The 17,374-nt window shown below is 43.2% G+C and overlaps 1 protein-coding gene across 3 annotated transcripts in view; it reads right to left on the bottom strand.

Annotated features, from left to right (window-relative positions):
* Positions 1 to 17,374, bottom strand: part of znf385a (zinc finger protein 385A) — a 54,165-nt gene that overhangs the window by 3,547 nt on the left and 33,244 nt on the right. For all 3 annotated transcript variants that reach the window (XM_071476188.1, XM_071476187.1, XM_071476189.1), the window contains 5 exons: positions 16,225 to 16,335; positions 10,813 to 10,987; positions 3,985 to 4,344; positions 502 to 686; positions 225 to 317 (listed from right to left, as the gene is read on the bottom strand). In XM_071476188.1, coding sequence (XP_071332289.1) covers positions 225 to 317; positions 502 to 686; positions 3,985 to 4,344; positions 10,813 to 10,987; positions 16,225 to 16,335 — 924 coding nt within the window. The remainder of the gene's footprint in view (positions 1 to 224; positions 318 to 501; positions 687 to 3,984; positions 4,345 to 10,812; positions 10,988 to 16,224; positions 16,336 to 17,374) is intronic.

The raw sequence follows: 17,374 nt of genomic DNA, 5'->3' as shown, positions 1-17,374 counted from the left end.
ATAATGCAGAGATTTCAGCCCAGCTGAGTTAGTGTTTTCAGGAGGACACAACCCAAAACAGAACAACTGGCAGGCTTTTGAAGGTATCAGATCAACACTTTCCAAATACGCCCTGCAAGACTTTATGTTCTTGATCATCACTGTCTATTTGCTCTGTGGAGCTCAGGTTTGCTGACTCTATCATAGAAGGAGTTGGACTTAAACAGTGAAACTTGGAGGGTTACCGTCAGATCAGCCCCCCTGTGCTTCTTGTGTCGGCTGAGGAGGGGGTTAGGCTTGCCTGCCATGCCATCCCGGTGCCTTCGACTTGATATGTGCTAAGAGGAGAAAACACAGGAACATAAGTTAGTCCCACTTTTCCTAAGTGAGAATATTTCCTAAATTAGACCATTAAAATGGATGAAATATCCAGCCATGTGAAAAGGCAAAGACATATACAGTTTTGGGACTGATTATATCTTAAGTCTCTGGACTGCTGGTTAGAAATCTTCTTCCTCCTACCTGTTTGAGTTGCAGTTCAGAGTTGACCCGCACATTGCAGATCTCACAGTGGAAGGTTCGTTCCTGAGTGTTGGGGTCCACCGGCCCCCCTCCCTGCTCTCCACTGGGTTTGGGGCCCAAGCGAGGATATGCCTTGATGGGGCCCAACCCGCTCCGTGCCTCTAGGATAGTTTTGTGTTTGGTACCTGCAGGCAGAAACACACACACAAGCAAAAACACAGCAATGTCATTAACCAATATGAAATGACATTTTTAGACGATAATAAAATAAAATGAAGTAATAAAGTGGAGATGTAGCACTATTTATAACATATGAGTCATACTGCTTTCACCTGTCTTAAGTAAATGAGGATGGACAGCGTTTCTGTGTAGCTCAAAGCACTAACAGAGAAACAGTGACAGTGACAAATATCTGAACATAAAAGGAAAGAAATGGACATATGTCTTTTTTTTCCAGTAAATTACCACAAATGTCCAACATAACATACAGAACATGTTGCAATACAAAGTTGTAGTACTGCATGTTTACCACTAGAGGGCTGCAGTCAGACAGCTGTGCAGCTGGTGATCTGGAAGATGAGCATAAAGCCCTCTAATATTGCAATAACTGTCTATGTTTGATTCAGTGGAGAGGCTGACATAAGGTCATACAGCACGCACTGTAGTAAATTATATCAACCACATGTGCCAATACCAACAGTGACAGACAGTGCTGCACCACTGAGCCTTCACTCTTAAAAACAATAACTTTGACCGTAAATGTCAAAATTTGGAAATTTAAGAGTAGGTTATTATCTTGGGATGGATCTTATCTTGGGATGGATTTTGCAATCCAAGCATTTGCTGTGCTGTAAGATCATTACACCCATGCTTCATACTATGTCACTACATATTGATGTGATGAAATATCATAATTTTAACAAACTATCAAGATGTGAAGCCCAGTGTTTTGTAAAACTGGGAACACGTAAAGATAACTAAAATCTAACTCTCAATGAAGTCCACACTTGATACGGTCATATTTCTGATTGAACAGTCATTGTTTCTGTCAATGATTAATAGAGCTGAGTGATCAAAATACTGACCTGTTTCATTACAGATGTGCGTAACACTAGACACAAAACAGTTAAATAAAAATGTAACAGATGTGTTTCTTGGACATAAAACAAGAATAAGAAATAACACAATTACTTGTGAACTCCCCATAGTCTCCCCACACCCTGCTAATAACAAAACCTTGATTCCAGCAGAAAAATGTATTCTGTGGTATTCTGTGCGGAAAAAGGGCATTCTGTCAAATGTTGGCAATAAATGTTTCAAACATGCTGAAAAGAATTTACAAGAGATTCTAAACTATGGAGCTGCATGTTTCAGTATTTTCTATATATTCTTAAATTGAACAAATCCCACAGGCTGAATTTACAATAGCGATTGCATTGAGAGAAGTGCCATTACATATAAGTTCCCCTTTTAAGTGGTCTACAAAGCAACACACTAGAGAGTGTGCCAGAATAGTTTCTCATTAAATAATTACATTTTGTTCTTAGAAGTTTTAGTCACACCTCCCACACCGCCCACACCCACCCCACCCCACCCTTGACCCTCGGGCTTCTTATTCCCCCTTACTGCTATGCCTCTATACTCTCAGAGTAATTCAACCCACTATCACTGGGTCTGACTTTGAATTTGAGTCACTCTCTAAAATCCCTTTGAACAGTTAAGCTACAGAAGAGAGCAAAATTGTCCGGGTTGTGTGGCTGGTGGGGAACATGGAGGATGTGGGCTCCGAAGGGGCTGGAATGACGGATTTCACTCGTGGCCAGGAATGTGCTCTTGGGGTGTCTGTTTTTGCCTTTGTTCTATTTTCGTCTGACAATGGACAGCCCAGTGGATTTTTTGTCTTTGTAAGGTTGACTCACTGTGAGCCAACACACAAGGAGACAAGGCACATTTGAAAACACAAAAACAGGCAATGGGTTGGCAGGAAACTGTTGTGTAATTATTAAAACAACATTACATACATTGTGCTTTCTCTTTTCTTTATTTGTCCTTTCTTCCATTCAGTCTGTGCCACGCACTCTGTTCATGTCTTTGCGTCTGCACAACATATGCTTTTATTTTTGAACCCTGCTAACATGCATTGTTTTGATTTAGAGAATGAGTAAGGGTGATTACTTCCAGATCATTTCCCTCATAGAGTTTCGACAGTTTCAACTCTTGCCCATCCACGGGTTGAATTTTGGAGCCAATTAGCTGACAGCAGGCTGTGACCTGGTATCATTTTCAGATGGTTTGTTTTACTTCCATGTGCATTTACATCGTAAATGTGCTGGTGGGCAGATGTAATGCAAATTTATTGCTGTCTAGTTGTTAAAATGATAAAGAATTAATTACAGAATGATAAAACATGAATTCCAAAAAGCCTTTCACAGGTTAATCTGACCATAATGGCAGCAGTGATTGCATTTTTATTGATTAATACTTTATCCAACATTAAGAGGTATTTGTTGGCTGCTCTCATGTCTGGCTGGGTTGGCTGGGCCAAACTTTACACAAGGCAAGTGGGATAGAGTTACACTGATGTGGAGTCATTTGGGCCCCTGTAGTTTTTTCTTCATGTACAGTAGATGTATGTGTAGGAGAGTACAACTCCCCAAAGAAAGAGTGGAGATCCATCAGATAGAAACTGTCCTCAGAGGGAAACAAGGTCACAGGCAGCCCTAAGTTGGTAGGGCATGAAGGATTAAAGCAGGCAGCAGGCACCTCAGGGGTATTTGGAGCCCTGAGAAAGTGTCGTCATGTGTGAAAGCTGTCTGACTGAATGTTAAAGCTGGTATTGTGGTGAGCTCACCCACATAACAGCTTATTTTTCTTTTGTTTTGCCACTAAATCTCCCATGCAGTGGTTACCCACCTTAGCCATCCTCCTCTAAAACATGTTCAAGAGAAAGGTTTCAGGCTATGTGGAAGACTTTTTATACTGCATGCTGCAAGTGACGAGATCAATCGTGAATCTTTTGTGAGTAAAGAAAGTGTGCTCGGGTGTGGGTGCGTTAGCAGGTGAGGCACCTTGACAGAGCTCCTGAAACCAGGAGAGCAGGGGTTTGGTTACAGAGGTTGTGTCTGTCAGTCTCAAACAGATCAGTTCTCTGCTGATCAGTGTTCCTCTCAGCGCTGGGCCACACTCAACTTGAAACACTTACTAAGAGCATTTCTCCGCTCAAATTCACGAACCCAGACAGGTGCACTTACAGTGACTGCAGTCAGGTTCCTGTGCGTCACATACTTGTGATACATTTTGTTTTCAGCAACAACAGCAGTGTGGTTTAAGTAAAAAGAGGAGCAGAATCCAAGCAAAGCTGAAATGACACTCATCACGATCCTGTTACAGTTAATCCGGCGTGGCTTGATTCCCAGCTAATTTCTGGAACGTGCACAAGAACTACAGTAATTTTAGTGTATCAAAGCTCACACATTAACCCACCTTTGTTATGGGCCTCCAGCTGTGACAAGGAATTGACCGCCACCTTGCACAGTGAGCAGTACAGCAGTTTCTTGGCCTTGTCCTCCTCTGTCTCTGGGTTGGACGGGCTGCTGGAGGCCGAGGCGCCGGCGGCTCCTGAACCCAGGGGTCCGGATCCTGGCTGCTCTGAGTTGGTGCTGCCACTGCCACAGCCTGGGGAGGATGAGGAAGGGGGGATCAAGGGAGGAGTTGGGTTGGGTAGGAGGGGGCACACTGAGGGCACGGGGGAGTCCATGGGTGGGGTAGGTGGGGTGGTAAGAGTGGGAAGGGGCCCCGGGGCCAGCAGGGGCCCATTTAACTGTGAAAGTGGCCGTGTTTCATCTACAAAAACAAAGAGAGAAACAAAGAAAGAAACAAAAGTCAAAAGCAGTATGGAGAAAAATCAAAGCACCGATTTTATAGTCCAAAAAGTTCATAACTCAAACAATAAAGTTTTTTACTATTGACTTCATTGTCTTTAAACTCTGTGGTGAAGCAAAGTTCCCCTAAAAAAAACGCTATGTCAAACCACATCACTAACCACTCCCAACTGAATGTGGACGGCACGGTCTGCTGCATAGATCAGACAAACCAACGTAAAGTGCTTGCAGGTGGAAGTGCTTTTTATTTCCTACTGTATAGATTGTAGCTGGTCAGAAAGAACTCCTTTTAATTCAAGTTTCACATAGAGTGGATCAGAGGAGGAAAACGTATGTCTCATGTGTGTAAAGAGATGTTTTCAAGCCACTCTTTCACTGATGTGGTGTTATTTTATTGAAAATCTTCCAAAGAGAGGAATAGACACTTCAGCCTGTGCACTTTCCACTCTTTCCCACACACCTATTGTTTTTTGGCTGTGGTTGAAGCAAAATGGCACTTGCTTTGTCACAGGCAATACACAAAGTCCAAAGAAAATATCATTAAGTGAGCTCTCCCCTCACTCTTGCTTTTCCCTCTGCTTTCTCTCTCTCTCTCTCTCTCTCTCTCTCTCTCTCTCCCTCTCCCTCTCCCTCTCTCTCTCTGTGCAGTTTTAATTTCAAGGTATGATGCTTACTTTTTCATCACAGAGCATGTTTATGCATACATTTCCAAACACATGTTTCTGGTCAGCCACTCCCATACGCAATGCCTTCGGTATTCACAAAGCAGTGGGTGTTGGCTGAAAAAAGACCCCCTAAATTTGGGTGGGGTATTCAGAACCCCCCCCCATCAGTAGGGACCAGCAGGCCCCTTTTTAAAACTCCACAGGATGTAGAGCCAAAGGCAGGCAATGCAAAAGCCCCACTGGATCATAGTATTAAAGGGATAAGATGGAGTATTTCTGGGAAGAAAACAAATATTGACTTTAACAGCCCAATTTCCTTTTTAAGGATCTCCACATGCTTTGTCATGTTGTCACATGACAGAGCCCATGGGGGCTATGATATTTTTATGTTTTTGTTCCAATCTGAGATTCTTATGTGACTATGATAATTTGTGTATTGTATAACTACAGAGTTGCTCTGGTTACTCTATTGCATCATCTCTGATGAAGATGCCATTCTGAGTGCTTTCCATTCCTTTGCTTTCCAAGATTGAAATTCTCTCTCTTTCCATATTGGAAGTTTCCAGCTGCAGAGCTGCTGGCTGCACTGAGCGTTTGTCAAACAGATGTTTGGTTAAAAAGAAAAAAAAAAGAATATTTCTTACTTGGACTCTCTATGGCATTGAGGAGTCCATAAACCAGGTCTGGATCAAAGTGCTGAGTGAGGGAAAGTACTTTTCGAAGAGCTTTGTGATCAAATGTGCCTACTTTGCTACAGTAACTGAGCTGGTTGAGTTGATTGCAGAGGTTGTACCTGCAAATGCAGGAAGGCAGAATGATAGAGAAGCCAAAGTAAGTTCTTTAGTTAGTTTCAGTGTTGTTGGTGAAGTGCACATGATTTCATCACAATGCTGAGAAACACACCCAGAATCCACAGTGTCCTTAACATGTGGTTTGAGTTAAAACCAAGTGGAGGGGAATGGAGGTGGATGGCCAGATAGTAGTGAGGGATTTCATGATCCATGATAGCCCGGAGTTGCGCCATACTGAACCGTCATATCCAGTCGCTGTTTCACCTCATACCACAGTAGATGTCCCCTACACTCATACCCCTTAGCACAAGTTCGGCTGTGGGCTGACTGCTGGCGTCATATAGCCAGTCATCCAGTGTCTGTCTCAACAACCCAAAATCAGTCATCTCAATGAGCAGCAAAGTGTTTCTTTTTGTCATATTTTCTGACCAAAATGAAAAGCATAGAGCAGTCAAATTTCAATGTTTTCTTGCCCTGAGAATCCCACTTTCAGAGTTATTTGATTCTTCAGAAAGTAGGGATATGTAAGTCTAATCAAACATTGATAAGGCAGCTGACTGACCTTTGCCCCTGCCGGCCTCATAGCCCGACAGAAGAAGGCATTATTCACTGGGAGAGGTCAGCGGAGGGAGATAACTCAGTCCAGATGCTTTACTGCAGCCTGGTGTGTCTGTGTTGCCTTAATCCACCTCAGGAAATTAAAACTATGTATATAGTATGCAGTCCATGGGGAGCGGTTTTGTTGCTAAAGCCATGGGATTTAATACAGACCAATTCAATTTCAGACCAAAGGAACTTCCATTGTTCACTGCAAGAGTCAATGTTCATCCTGATTCCCTAAATGAGAAATTTTTTTCTAGTCTGCAATAGCTTCTTGGAAATATAAAACATATCCGATTCTGGAACTGGTGTAGAAGGCAGTGTATTAACGAGTGAAGGTGTAAGCAAATGTTCCCCATTCTACGCACAGTGCAAGTGATCCCATAGGGTTAGAAACCAAACAATGTGCAAGCTTGTTGTTGTTATATAAAATGTAATTGCTGTAATCAATCTGTGTGTAGGTGGAACATTATGTGGTGATGCATATGCTTTGTTTATTTTAAATGTCAAATTAAAACAGCAGTGCAATTAAAACCAAGGTAAACAGATCATACAGACTTGCAGTAATTTGAGTTTCAAGTCAGATACGAGGAGGTTTACCACAAGACTGAGATACTGACTCAGTGTGGGTATGGCAGTTTGTAAGCAGGCTTGTTTCATTGTATGTGTGTGTGTGTGTGTGTATGTGTGTGTGATCAGGGGTAAGGGTTACTGAGGCAGGATGACTGTCTGCCACCAGTGCTGCTCCCGATGCCCATTCTTAATGATTAACGAGCTACGAAACATAACACTGGCCCTACTAGACCCGTGCCTCATTCATAATGCAGTTGGGTGCCTTTTTCCCAGTCTGGCCTACATCCGAAGTCTGAGTCACACTCTCACACACAAACACATACACACACACACACACAAGCAAATTATATTAATCAGCAACTCATGTTATTGCAGGTATATTTAATCAAATAGCTAACCACAGCGGAAAAATCCCGGAATTCCCTGAAAACTCACTTGCAAGACCAACAACAAATATGGACAGAGCATGAAAAGCATATCAGCTCTGTGTAACTCAATAGTGCAGTCACCTCACAGCCATGCAACCCTAGCCCTCACATGAAAGTCATCTGTTTAATTGACCTTGAGTGTGTGTGTGTGCGCCTGTGTGTGTTTGTGTGGACTAAAGAGTGCTATAATATCAGGTGGTTTTAACAGGGCCCTTCATTAGAGTGGGAGTGTCACACAGCAGAGGGATAGAGAGGAGGGGAAGGAGGGAGGAAAGAGCAGAGTTTCTCTCCAAGTAAACAGCTGCCTCGCCATCGCCTGCAGGCGCAGCCAAACCCTCAGTTCTCTTGGCCAAATCCCCCAAAGCCAAGAGCCTCCTCTTTGGGGGTAACACTGACCACAAACTCTTAAAGGGCTGCAAAACTCATGACCTGTTCTGCTTGCCATAAGGTTTAAGTAGAATCAGCATTCAAACCGTAACTGACCTTTCACTGTTTTAGCCCTCAGCAAGGTCTTAATGTTTCCTGTTTATGGCCATCACTGATCCTGCTTCATGACCACGTTTAATATGTTAATGAGAAATTATACAGTGTAAAAGACAAGGACAAGGTCATCATAGCAATACCATATGGGAATGTCTCAGAATATTGTGATATTGCATAAAATCCCATTACAACAAATCGACCATTCACAGGAAAAAACACTCAACATCAACAACGAAGGCTGCTCTGGGTTGTAAGGGATTTGTACTGTGGGAAATCTCCTCCTCGTCCTTCTGAATGTGTGCACGCACAGGCCTAACAACATTGTTTGTGTATATGTGTATGCATAGATATATGTGTATAGCCCAGTCAGTTTCAGACTAACCCGTGACCTGTGTTTGACTCCACAGCGCAAACTACAGTGTCCGTTCTGCGGATGCTGCATTCCAAGTTAAGGTCATGCACAGCAGCCTGCTCCCAGAGATCTGTTCCCTCACCATGGAGCAGTGGGACAGGATGACACGCAGGACACACAAACGTTGTCATAGGCCACTTTTGGGGACATTACATAGACTTGCATTCATTTCCTGTGAACCAAAAATCTGCTATTTCCAAAATGGGGACACGGGTTTTGTCCACAACTGAGTGTGAAGTTTGTCCCAGTAGACAGCCTATGACAGAAAAACAAGCACACACAAACTCAGGGAGAGCAGGGAGAGACAAGGTTCCAGGGTCACGAGAAAGAGGCTTGGATGGAAAAAGGCATTCTTTCACATGTTGCTACTTTCAGATCTCAATCATGGCAGGCTTGTTTTGGCTCCCCATGTTGTTGGAGTTCGCCCCGGGAAGTCTCACTAATGGCGATTGGCCTGGAGCTGATCTCAGATCCCCTGTGAGGGGGGGTGAGTGAAAAAAGACTTGCTTCTTACTACTCTGGGATCAGCCAGAATAAATTACTGTTATTTTTATGGATAGTAAAAGAGTCGAAGATGGTGACATGCTAAGGCCTTTGCTCTGGCATTTGGCAGCATATTGGACTTTGCTGGATCTCAGTTTCATCTTTTCATTCATCGTGTTTGCTCTGTGTCCTCCCGTCAATAAGGTGGAAATGTCTGGTAAACAGTCAGCTACAGAAACCTTTGTAAATGTCACCAAAACATGACCGGTCTATTCATTGCTTCATGTTTGAGCCGAGGACAGAGTGGTGACACTGAGGGAATGGAAAATTATGGGTGGAGAAAGGAGAAGGGCATAGGCACACAGCAATCAGTCTCTAAATTATAGCTTGAAATAGGAAGATGATCAAGTCAGGGAGAGGTTAAGTAAGACTGAGACAACAGGGTCAGAGCTTAAGACATACTGCTAAAGAAAGAGCTTGCAATGTCTTAATCATGCCCTGTATCCTTACCAACTAATAAAGGAACATGCCAACAGTGAATTAGTTTTCATTAAAGTCATATCAGCTGCCATCTCTTGTCCTTTCTGTGGCCCTTCCACAATGGCGTCATCTTTATTTTTCTCAATCAGTCTTAGCACACATTACCACCACCCTGGACATAGTCTATTTTGACTCTTTGGTGTTGCACTTCTCAATATCTCACTCAGGATTGTGCAAACACACACACACACACATGCACAAACATACGCACACCACAATGGGGTTCCTTGAAAAGATGCCAAAAATCTGGTATGTATCCGTGTTCTATGCCAACTCGCCTGCTCACAGTCTCAATGGTCAGACACCAAACCACTTTTGCATTGCCCAGCTGAACAAAGCAATGCTGTGGTTAGACTGGACTAATACAGAGGATTGTCTGTGGTACAGTAATGATGCTTCTACTTTGATCAACCTATCACTCAGAAGGCAAGACACCTGACGTCTGGCTTTCATGTTGGTTAGTCCATTCTCTCTGTGCTACTCAGCTCTTGGCCAGACAAGATCAATAAAAGGCATCAGTGTATTGTCCTAGATTAAGACAAAAACAGGCCTATGATTACATCTGTCTCATGACAGCAAACATTTATATGTTTGTTTGCACTACATACACTGTCTTTACGATCTGCGTTCTGGCCAAGTAGGCAATCTTAGTTGTAAATATTTTCCCCTTTGCCAGAAGATAGAACTGATTGTAATGAACTGAATCAGTCTTGTATGTGCAATACATAATAAATATTCGGTTAAGGTTACACTAAAATTTCAATTTTGGCTCTAGCTTCTCAACCCTGTTGGAAAATGGGGTCAGATTCCTTCTGTTTTTAGTTTAACTTTCCTATCAACCTGATTCATGTTTTCATCAAGCGTTTGCTAGTGCTTATATAACTGTTGCTGCATTCAGACTAACTTGGACACACTCCTTTGAAGTTAAAGCTCAATTTAATGTCTAAATGAAATTTAATGTGTCCAAAGTCACAGACAGGAACTCATTGCTTCATCTGTGTCCTACTTTTAAAGTAACTTCCTCAGTACTCTGAGTTTATTTTAACATTTTTTTAAATAATTTTTGTCACTTTAGAATGAAGTCTTGGCATCTAAAAGTTTTATTAAGCTACCAATCTTCCACGAAACAAACATCTCTAAATTCAATTTTTATTTTCCACATAAACACTGCTGTCAGTGCAAACTCTTTCTGTGGTTTGCGGGAGTGTGTGGTTGTCCATAAGATATGCTGCAGTCAAATCAGACCTCACACACAGAGCCAAGATGCTCACAAGAAGAACAATATACAGCAAAGCCGCTGTGATTAGATGCCTTTGTTATTCTTGCATATTTTCCATTTCATTTCCAGCAAAACGATAAGCCTCTGAACATCCTGCACGGATTGAAATGATTATTTCTACAACAAAACTCACACAAGCACTTTTTCGGTTCCTAGTTTTTTTCCTGCTCTCTCACCCGCTTTACTGGGCTCGCTGTCTGAGACCGTGCCTGGTGCTCCGGGTGGAGACGGGGAAGAGGTGGGGGGCACAGTATGAGGCTTGTCCCCCTCCTGAGGACGACTCTTAGAGGTTTCGATGCCTTTGACTCTTCTTGCATGGCGGTTTCCTTTGTAATGTGCTTCTGCCTGGCTCTGTGGGAGGAGATGGAAAAAATACATGTTTGGTGTAAGTGAACACTGATGCCAACAGGTGAATAAAACATTGCACGTTGGATTAGACACCTGTGCACACATGCATGTCATTATGATAGCATGGTATTTAATATGCTCTGGGGACTTGAGCCAAAGACAGCAGGCAGGTTTCCAGTGGATAAATAGATGGATTACAAGCAAGGGGAACAAAGTCATGCAATGATGTAGTGAAAGAGACATCTGAGACCTTTACCTTTCGGACCCTCTTGTACCTCAGTCATCTTATAGTCAGGTTTTTGACTTAACAATAAATTATCATGCAGGATATTCAGACTACCAGTAAATCTATTTTGGGTAATCTGTTTGTCATGACTGCTCAGCTCAAAGTGACATACGTCTTCTGTAGTCTAAACCTCTACATACACCCTGACAGTACTTGGCTCCAGCTTTCATTACTTCAGCCATGCTGACAGACATGCCGAGGGGAGTTGAGCTTGGGGTCAGTGGGATGCCACGCTATCTGCATGGAGGACCCATAAGCCCCACACTGACACAACCCTCCCTCCTACAACACACACATACACACACATGTTATAACAGCACATATTGTGTTATCAGTGGGCATATGTGGGCTCTTAAAATGTAAATACTGTGATCGCCTTCAGCTGCTGGTTGGACAGGGTCAGGCTCTTGCACAGTCCCGGACTTAACTGCTTGCCTAAATATACATGCTAACAGCCAACAGAGACCCTGTCTGTGATATCTCACAGTAAAGATAAAATGTGGATTCTGAGTCCGGAGGTTTTCAAAGACTTAAGATCATCCTGCATTCCAGCAAAGAAAAGAAATAGTGCAGAGGTCTGCTGCAGAAGCTAGTGTGGCTAATCTCCTAAACAAAAGCTAGCTACTAGCTAATGTGTTTTATTCAGAGGGTAAACAACAGAGGTGAGTCATTTGTCAGGAGACTACCAGGACATCAGGAGAGTCTGTCTGTAGTCTGTGTATGTTTGTGTGTCTGCACAGAGGTATGTGAGTCGTGAACAACATGGCAGATGAGATGCATAGCTGCTATACTGAGCTGTCGCCAGTGGTCCACCTTCACAGTATGGTGACTGTGAAACAAAAACACAGACAAATACACTGACACACACACACACACACACACATAGGTTGGTAGGGGGTGGTCATGTAACCCTATTTGCCATCTGTTTACCCGTTCTTTATCTCCCGTCTCTCATGTGTGCCTCAGCTAAAAACACCAACAGGCTCCTTGAGTCAGATAGCTCCCTGCTATCTCCACAAATACACAGAGTGAGCAGATGCGCCATGCCATGTGCTATGTCGGCCAAATAATTCTTCTATCTAGGGGCTGATGATGAAGATGATTATTAAACGGCTGGATTACAGTTAGGTGCCAGGGAGAGTGAGATTCAAGGTCTTGAAGAGCGGCTGACAGCTGCAATAGGTGCTGAAAGGCCTGGAGGATTTGACTGACACTTAGGACATCACATTGACTGCAGGCTCAGGAGTGGGGATAGACTGGCTTGGTAGAGGAGGCAGGGGTAGTGATGAGTAATGTTTGTATGAGCCCAGTTGTGTATGTTTGCTTTATGTGTGTGCCTGATGGCATCCAGGACGTGAGCTGGCATGGTAAACCGGGGGCACTGCAGCCATGCAGTCACTTAGAAGATCACGTATTTCTTGTAAATCATGATGACAAACTGGGCTGTAACTGTATCCTGTCAGAGGGGTCTTAAGGAGCTGCTCTAGCAAAGCCTGCAGATCAAGGTGGAGAGCGGTGTGGAGGGGAGGTGGGGTAGTGGGCGGGGGGGCAAAAAGAGAAGTGATCTCTCGGATGAAGAAGGGAATGTGGGGAGATAGAAAGGTATATGGGGAAGCAGCCACAGAAGCTTCCTTAACCTCTCCCACCAAGCCAAGGGGATCAACTGCCAAGCTGCTGAATGTCAGTGTGAGGTTCTGGATGGAGAGAAGGGAAAGAGGATGAAGAGAAGATGAAGGATGAAGGAGCAGTGGCCCATAGCCAGGGAACTACAAGACAAGGAAGGTGATATAAACAGCTGGACTGAGAGTTGGAATGATGTAAAAGAGACCAAAAAAAAAAAAAAAAAAGAAAATCTCAGAGAGAGGAAAAGCTGCACCACACCAGCCTGTGTTTCATTATGCAGAGGCTTCAAACTGAACAAGTGTTTTCCAGCATGACTATCGTTCTGAAGGGAAAGCTGTGATGTTACAGCATAGCCACAGCTGCAGCTCCAGATGAGAGAGAGGGGAAGAAAAAAGGAAGAGGAAGTTAAAAGTGAGAGAAAATAACCGATAGACTGGGACAATAAACAAGCAGGACACAGATTGAGGGGGAGTGAAAATAGAGGGGGACAGCAGAGAAAGGAGAGAGGAAGAGGAAGATAATAAGGGATGCATATCAGCCAAGTCGTGCTGCAGCAGCTGTGACGTTGGTCAATGCAGCGCGACGGAGCCTGTGATGTCACTAATGCAGCACGCCACCAAGGTTATTCTGCATAAAACAACCGTTTAGCACCTCACCTCACACCACCATGCGACACAGGGACAGTGGGCCATAACCTCCCCACCCCCCTTCCAAGTTCTCCTGCCCTTCCCATCCAAGTCTCCTCTCCCTGACTTTCCCAAGATGCACTGGGGCTGTCAGAACCAGACACTAATCCATGCCCTTGACAAATGCATCTTATAATAAGCAGTGGCAGGCAATTTTAGGCATTTCCACACAGTAAATAATGCAGCATGAGAGAGGGAGACAGATAGAAAGAGGGGGAGAAGGTTGCTGGGAGAGAGAGACAGGCAGACAAAAGAGAGGCACAGAAGAGAAAGATCAAATGGGAAGAATGAATGATGGCAAAACGATGTGTGAAATGAAGGGTGGGAGCAAAAAGGCAGAACTGGATTCTTTGAAGACAAATGGATTGATTATGACATTACATGGTAAGCCCCCATTGCTGTCTTTGACCTAAGCACCCCAATCAACTCACAGATGGCAGATAAAGACAGAGAAATGTCAACATCAAGGCCATCAAGGCCTGAACTGGGAAAATGAGGCTGGAAATGCAGCGCAGGATTATTTGGAAGCGTTTCATGCTGTATTATTTTCATCCATGAAATATTCGTCCTGACTTCACATTATGTAAAAGAAAACAGTCGCAGGACACCACAAACTACACACAGCCTGCTGCAAGTTTGACATTGCTGAGACAGTATATTGCAGTGTGTGCTTTTTTTGAGCACACTGGCAGTGAAACTGACAATGACATTCGAAAGGTGGTTTAGTCCTGCATATCACAATCCTGAGGATTCACATGGATGTGGATTTGTGTTTGTGTGTGTGAGTCTTTTATCTGTCAGGAGCCAGAACACACAGTAAGCCACTGTTGCAGTATGTGTCACCTAGCGCTACCTTTCCACCCATGCGCACAAATAAACATAAAAAAAACATTAGCCTCACCGGGGAGACTAACACTCATGAAACCTAAAGCTATGTTTTCACTTTTTTTTTTACCTGTTTATGCATTTCAACTGCCTTTTGTATATACTCTTCTACGGCATCCTCATGATGCAGATCTTAGTGTATTCATATTATTTTCATTTATTATTGTAACAGTTTTTTATGCTGCCTTGTTGGCCAGGTCTTGCTTGAAAAAAAATGATTTTAATCTCTTGAAATTTTACTTGGTTAAAGATAGGAAAATGAAAACTCAAGGAAGCCAGATGTCAAGTCAATTGTCCAATTGTTCATAGTGTTAATAACACTGTGAGGAGGAGGAATCTGTCCAGGAGCGAGGCAGAGTGTGACCAGTCTGCTATGTATAAACAATATTCCTCACACCCCACTCTGCACATCCTGATGCTCTATTTTGCATTCCAACGAACAGTATTGTGATTATTTTTGTTTATATTAGGCAACATATAGCAAAAATAGTAAACTGGGTTCTGTATGTATGCTGAGACATTAAGGGTTTCTTTGGTAACATTGCTCTTGTTTTTTTTTCTTTTAGCTGTCATCATCAAAACAATATTTTACCATTAAGTTAAATATTCAAATTTTTTAATTCTACACAGATTTGCTGCATATCCCCCTATTTTTATCCAACAGGATATGTCTTAACTAAAGAAGTTACTATTTGATTGCTAGCTGTGGTGCTCAGAGTATTTCTTTGTATAAACATCTCTGTCTAACGGTTTCCTGTGCCTATGAAGAAATCCAGCAGACAACTGTGCAAAGACTAGGCTCAAGATTACAGCCCTGCAGCTCCCTGACCACATGGAAACCATGATTGTAGACCTGAGGAGTATATATAGCACCGGTCCACTCCTTAATGTTGTGTATTGTGGATGGATGTACGCCCTAGACCTGAAGTCTGCACCACTGAATATGGACAATCACAGCCAAATTATACACTACACACATTTGGCGCTGATGTTGTCATGTATGTACCTCATTCTTCTCCAGCAAAAAGAAAAAAACTGAGACTCAGTTAGCTTCACTACACATGAAACACTTCCATATGATTTTTGTTTTCATTAATTTGTCATCAGTCATGTATGCAAGTTGCCCATGGGTATAACGTGCCATTAAATTCACATTATGAGTGCAGATAAACTACACCACATGGACAAACAGATGATAATGCTGCTAATATCAATTGATAGAATTATGCGCGGGGTGTGTAGGGGAAAAAAAGCAGTTGATACTGAAGATGTTCTTACTGTACATCAAGCTAATGTGAAATTAACTTTCCACATGTTCAAGATCTCAATCAAGCTCTGTCAGTGCTGATGAGCAAGAGAAAATCTCTTTGAAAAAGCAGAGAGAAAAGCCTATCTCTCGCTCCCAGTCTCTGAAGCAGCCTGTGAGGCTTTGTGCTGCAGTGATTATTGCTTCTACTAACTCCACACTCTTGAAACAAATTAAATTCCAGCGGGGTCAAAACTGCCTAAACACAACCCAAACAAACATACCACATCCTCTGTGTCAGTAACCGCTGTTTGGAAGAGCAAATAGGATAGAGAGACCTCAGACAAATTCCTTGGGAAAATGTGTATGATATATGATTGTAAAAGGTGTATGTGTATGGCGAGCAGAGTTCAGCATATTTGATGCCTCGTTGGAAAACTAGTCATTAATGAGAGACGAAGGGAGAGACACACTGTGTACGTGTTGGGTTTAGTTTCAGTTTCTGTTTCGGTACCTCTGAGTTGAAGCGGATCTGGCAGACGTTACAGGAGATGACTGGCCGCTTGGTCTTGACCAGAGGAACTCCAAAGGTGTGGTTGATCACGGCCTTCTGCACCGGGTCCATCTGACAGACAAGACAGAGGGGAGGAGACGAGAGGAGAGAAGAAATCTGTGAGCTATAATTCATATTCTACAACCCTCTACTCCCAAAGTCCTGCTGCTGAAAGTTGACAGGCCAATCTATCATAATGATGGTGAGGGGTCACTGTGCTATGACCTCTCCCTGTGATGGCAGAGGCCAGTGTGGAGGAGAGAGGCCTACAGCTTTACTGCCCAAAGGACTAAACCTACAACATGACAGGGGTGGATGAAGTGCACAGACTTGAGTGTTTGCATGTCTGTCCAGTGTTTACTCTATGTCTGTGTTTATAGTCAGCAAACAGCAGTCAGCAGTGTTGACAGCATGTTGCTACAACTGAAACACCTGTTGCCTCCTAGACCAGCAGGCAGCTTCATACTGTCCCTGTGCTAATTGTTTCAGCTAGGACGTCCATCATCTGTGTGGTGTTAAGCACCTTGTATAAATTTAACTGACTTGCTTTAGCATGTGTCAGTGGCTAAGCCTCCCACTTAAACTCTGTCCCAGACACAAAAGACCTTGCCTGCACTGATCTCACAGGGCTTCATTCCAATTATTTATCTAGGTTTGAAGCTGAATTTATCCAGCGATCATTGTTAATTGACCTTAGCATTAGTCTGGAGTCAATGGTTGGTGAGGATTTCCACCACAGACAACTGTCTGGCACTGTGTCTGCAGATAAAGCAAGCAACATTTAGAAAGTGATGTGGTACTGTATGGGTATGCAAGAGGAATGAAGAGAAATAAAAATCCTGGCCTGAAGAACAATATGGATATGAATGTGAGTGTGTGTTTTGAATTCATAAGGCAGTGAGGGAATGTTCCAGAGAGTCCTCCAAGGCTGATGCAAGCCTGTTGGTTTGGAGAGGATGACAGACTCAAAATGGCTCAGTTTGGCTCATCTGTACATTTAATTTCACCAATCACTGAGATTTACCTTACGCTATACACCTTAAGTCATAGTCGCATCTACTATACAAATGGACCCTGGCCTGTGGAGTGACAAAGAGAAAAGAGAGGCTGA

The sequence above is a fragment of the Trachinotus anak genome, unplaced genomic scaffold, assembly GCF_046630095.1.
Source record: "Trachinotus anak isolate AG129_WGS33_773 ecotype Australia unplaced genomic scaffold, CSIRO_AGI_Tana_v1 ptg000004l, whole genome shotgun sequence".
Lineage (NCBI taxonomy): Eukaryota > Metazoa > Chordata > Actinopteri > Carangiformes > Carangidae > Trachinotus > Trachinotus anak.
Note: the sequence above shows the minus strand (reverse complement) of the source record. Positions and strands in the feature narration are given on the sequence as shown.